Source organism: Emiliania huxleyi, assembly GCF_000372725.1.
Source record: "Emiliania huxleyi CCMP1516 unplaced genomic scaffold EMIHUscaffold_11, whole genome shotgun sequence".
In the NCBI taxonomy this organism is placed as follows: Eukaryota; Haptophyta; order Isochrysidales; family Noelaerhabdaceae; genus Emiliania; species Emiliania huxleyi.
The window spans coordinates 240484-244847 of NW_005201792.1; the positions used below are offsets into that span (position 1 = coordinate 240484).

The 4364-nt window shown below is 70.7% G+C and overlaps 3 protein-coding genes across 3 annotated transcripts in view; 2 read left to right on the forward strand and 1 right to left on the reverse strand.

The window, feature by feature from the left end:
- The window catches only part of EMIHUDRAFT_448827 (hypothetical protein), a gene marked incomplete at both ends in the record, with an annotated part of 2819 nt that extends 1731 nt beyond the window's left edge, over positions 1-1088 (reverse strand). Inside the window, 3 exons of the mRNA XM_005791833.1 lie at positions 38-108; positions 180-344; positions 582-1088. Of these exons, the coding sequence (XP_005791890.1) occupies positions 38-108; positions 180-344; positions 582-1088 (743 nt within the window). The remainder of the gene's footprint in view (positions 1-37; positions 109-179; positions 345-581) is intronic.
- A 708-nt stretch (positions 1089-1796) lies between these two features.
- On the forward strand, positions 1797-2406 carry EMIHUDRAFT_199923 (hypothetical protein; the record flags this gene model as incomplete). The annotated part of the gene is made up of 3 exons (XM_005791834.1): positions 1797-1857; positions 1920-2262; positions 2334-2406. The coding sequence occupies 3 exons, from the start codon at positions 1797-1799 to the stop codon at positions 2404-2406; spliced, it is 477 nt and encodes a 158-aa protein (XP_005791891.1).
- Positions 2407-2679: 273 nt separating this feature from the next.
- On the forward strand, positions 2680-4002 carry EMIHUDRAFT_199924 (hypothetical protein; the record flags this gene model as incomplete). Its single annotated transcript, XM_005791835.1, has 3 exons — positions 2680-2855; positions 3093-3234; positions 3919-4002. The coding sequence occupies 3 exons, from the start codon at positions 2680-2682 to the stop codon at positions 4000-4002; spliced, it is 402 nt and encodes a 133-aa protein (XP_005791892.1).
- Positions 4003-4364: the final 362 nt, after the last annotated feature.

The window sequence follows — 4364 nt, forward strand, 5'->3', positions numbered from 1 at the left end:
CGCTTCGTCGAGGGTGGGCCGCCCCTCCCATATCCACGGCAGGAGCCCCACGCTCCTGCTCAGCAGCGTCGGCACGTCGCCGAAGCCCTGCTCCTTGAGCCAGGCGACCTAGAGTAGGGGGAGGGGGGGGGTGAGGGCAGGGTGGACCCGTGCGCTGCTCCTCTCGAGAGCCAGCCGGCCTTGGGCTGCACGTTCGCCTCGAGCGAGTAGGCGAGGAGGGGCGGGTGGCGAGAGAGGAAGCGGCCGAGGCGCGGCACGCCGAGGCTGCGGTAGTACTCGATCCGCGGCGCGATCGCCTCCGCGTTGAGCCCGACTGTCGGGAGCTGCTCGAGCACTCGCCCGACCTGCAGAGCCGTGTGCGTGTCAGGTGTGTGTCAGGTGTGTGCCGCAGTCCCGCGTGTGTGTCTTCGCAGGCAGGCGGGCGGGGGGAGGGGCCGCCGCGTGGCGAAGGCTGGCCACGGCGAGGGCCGAGCGCCGCCGCTCACGGCCCGTGTGTCTGCCCGCGAGTGGCGGCGTTGCGGTGGGCGAGTGGAGGGCGCTGGCGGTGCCTCCAGCTCCGGGATCGAGGAGAGGAGCTCGACAGCGGGTCGCATCTGCCGCTCGACGTCGATGCTGACGAGGCGCGGGTTGCGAGAGAGATACCGCGCGATATCGCGCACGCCGAGCGACTGCAGGATCGCAACCTTCAGCCCCAGGTCACGCCGCACCGAACAGCCCAGCAAGTCGGGCGCGCGCCGCACCGAGCCGCCCAAGTCCGCGACGCCGAGCGACAGCAAGTAGTCGAGACCGGGCGAGAGCGCCTGCGGCTCGGTGGAGAGCACCGACGGGTTGCGGCGCACCACTGCCGCCACCGCCGCGTCGGGCACGCCCAGCCCCTGCAGGAATGCGAGTCGGGACGGCAGCCGCCCGAGGGCGTCGGCCGCAAGCGGCGCAGAGGGCGCGATGCGGTGCTGCTGGAGCAGTTCCTCGAGCGATGCTGCTGCGGCCGGCGCGGCGGACGACGCCGCACGCCGGCAGTGCGGCAGTTGCCTAGCCGACGTCGGCTGCAGCAGCGACAGAGGCCGTGCAGCGACAGAGACTCGCAACATGCACAATTCGCAAAAAAAGAATTCTCTGTGCGCGCCGCCGTCCTCCCTTCTTCCCGAATGAAGGTTCGCCGTTTTAAAAATCCCTCCCTTCTTCCTCCCCCTAAAGGTCGCCGTCCTCCCATCCCTCCCTCCAGGCTTGTCTGTTTTCTTTCTTACTTACAAAGAATACATTGTGGTCTCTCTTTATTACACAATCGACACATTACACAATGCACACACGCGCATATCAGATCGCAACAATAGCAACACCAGCACACACACACATCGCGAGTAGATGAGGCGAGATGAGGCGACGGCCTGAGCAGCGACGGGTGGAAGGCAGCCCCTTGAGTCGAGGGCGGCGCGACCATTGCGCTGACTCAAAGGCCAGCTAGCTGGCCCGTTCAGTACAGATGGTCTCGCCGCCCCGCTCCGCGCCGCCCGCCGCCGCGCCGCGCCGCCGCCCGATGATTATTAATTCATTATTAATTAATTAATAAGTATTTATACCACCCGCCGCCGCGCCGCCCCGCCCTGCGTCGCCCGCTGCCTCGCATTGCCGCCGCCTCGCACCGCCCGCCGCCGCGCCGCGCCGCCGCCGTGGAGGTACTTTCTTCTCAATAACAAGGCTGTGAATGCAGGCGTGGCTGTACTCGCCAGCGTCTTGTGAGTGAGCCTGGAGCCCGCACCAGCCCCTCGTCCTCCGGAGGCGGAGCGGAAGAAAGCATGATGCCCGCGGTGGGCGAGAAGCGTGAGCCCTCCGAGGTGGCGCCATCGAGCGTCGCTGCAAGTGCGTGCGCCCCACTCTCGGCGACGCACTTACATGCACTTATCCCGCCCTCGCCCGCACAGTGCTTGCCAAGAAGCTGCGCTCGCTCGACGACTCGTCGCTCAATCAGCTCCTGAGCAAGGCGGCAGCCGCTGGCGGCGAGGGCCTCACGGACGGTCCGCAGTCGGACAGCGCCGGAGAGCCGCAGGGGGCGGGCGGCGGCCAGGCTGCTGGCGACGGCCAGAGCGGCAGCCCCGGCGGCGGCCAGTGCGAGAGCGCCGGCGGCTCCATGGCAGCGCCGGGCGGCCTGGGCGGGATGAAGACCCTCGGTGGCGGCATGCCGATGGGCGGCCAGCTCGGGCAGGGCGGGATGCCAGGCATGCAAGGCGCCCGCGCGCACGGCGCTCGCGCGGATGGGGCTGACCGGTGCGGCCGCCGCCCCCGCAGGCATGTCGGGTATGCCGGGTATGCAGAGCATGCCGATGGGAGGTATGCAGGGCGGCATGCAGGGCATGCAGATGCAAGGCGCGGCCGCACACACCTTGCCGCCTGCAGCCCGGCCTCGCCTGAGCTCGAGCTCTCTCCGCGCGCAGGCGGGATGGGCGGAGGCACGGGCATGGGAGGCATGCCCGGCGGCGGCGGGCCGAGGGGGATGATGGCGGGAGGCAACATGATGGGAGGCAACATGATGCAGAACAACATGATGCAGAACAACATGATGCCAGGCGAGACGCGCCTGGCATCGCCGCCACCCTCCCTCCCTCGCCCCCTCGCCCTCGCTCCTCGCCCCTCGCCCCTCTCCACTGCCCTCCCATCCCTCGGCCCCCTCCCTCCACAGGCAGCATGATGGGCGGCAACATGATGGGCAACCCCATGATGCAGAGCCACATGATGCAGCGAGACCCACGCCTGCCCCGCAACGCACGCCCCGGCGACTGGATGTGCAACTCGTGCAACAACCACAACTATGCCGACAAGATGGCGTGCAACCGCTGCAAGCTGCCGAAGGCCATCGCCATGTCGCGCCCGCAGCCGGGCGGCATGGGAGGCGGCATGGGTGGAGGCATGGGCGGAGGCATGGGAGGCAGGCCGATGGGCGGCGGCATGGGCGGCGGCATGGGCGGCGGCATGGGAGGAGGGATGGGCGGAGGGATGGGCGGCGGCGGGATGGGCGGCGGTGGGATGGGCGGCGGTGGCGCCGCCAACTCGTTGGCGATGGTCCTCTCCAAGCTGCAGGCCTTCCCTCCCCTCTTCAGCGCTCTCAGCAGCAGCACGGCGATGCAGAGCGCGCTCATGGCGCACCTCTCGGGCGGGGGCATGCAGGCGGCAGAGGCGCTGCTCGGCGCCGTGGAGCGAGGCGCGGCCACGAACGGCGTCCAGGGCGCGCAGGCTGCGCTCGTCTCCGCCATCTCGGGCGGAGGAGGCGGTGACGGCGGCGGCGGAGGCGGCGGCGGAGGCGGCGGAGGCGGCGGAGGCGGCGGCGGCGGCGGCGGCCCAGCAGAGGGAGGCGAGGCAGCTCCCTCTGCGGGCGGCGACGATCCTCGCGCAGCCGCGGGGAGCGGCGACCCGCGCGCCGCGGCTGCGGCCAACGGCGGCGATCCGCGCGGCAGCGGCGGCGATCCGCGCGGCGGCGGCGGCGATCCGCGCGGCGGCGGCGGCGATCCGCGCGGCGGCGGCGGCGACCCGAGGCTGGGCGGCGGCGGCGGCGGCTGCGGGTCTGGCGACCCGCGTGCCGCCGCTGGCAGCGCGGGCAGCACACTCGGAGGGCTCGGGATGGGCGGCGGGCTCGGTGGCGGCGGGCTTGGTGGCGGCGGGCTCGGTGGCGGCGGGCTCGGTGGCGGCGGGCTCGGCATGGGCACACTCGGCAGCGGCGGGCTCGGCGGCGGAACGCTGGGCGGCGGGACGTTGGGAGGTCTGGGTGGAGGCTTGGGTGGGGGTCTGGGTGGAGGCTTGGGTGGAGGCTTGGGTGGCATGGGCGGCGGGCTCGGCGGCGGCGGGCTGATGATGGGGGGCGGGCTCGGCGGCGGCGGGCTGATGGGCGGCGGCGGCGTCGAGCCCCTCTCGCGCGCCATCTTCGTCAAGGGCGTCCACCCGCAGACGACGCACGAGGAGCTCGTCGCCGAGGCGTGCGGCACACCCGACGACCCTAGATTATCGTCCTTATGAGTATGATTAGTACTGCTATTGAGGTGCGGCACAAACACATCCGGCCCAGGTACTGTCGTATGAGAATCACAGTGTCTCCTCCCCGAGTCTCCCCCCCGAGGTGCGGGCGGCGCTCCCGGAGACTCCCGCCGCCTCCACCGACGCACCTCGGGGAGGAGACCTCGGGGGGGAGACACTGTGATTCTCATACGACAGTACCTGGGCCGGATGTGTTTGTGCAGCAGCTCCATAGCAGTAGTAAGCGTACGCATGCGGACGATAATGTAGGGTCGTCGGGTGTGTCGCGCGCTTCGGTGACGAGCTCAGCGTGCGTCGTCTGCGGGTGGACGCCCTTGACGAAGATGGCGCGCGAGAGATTTGCG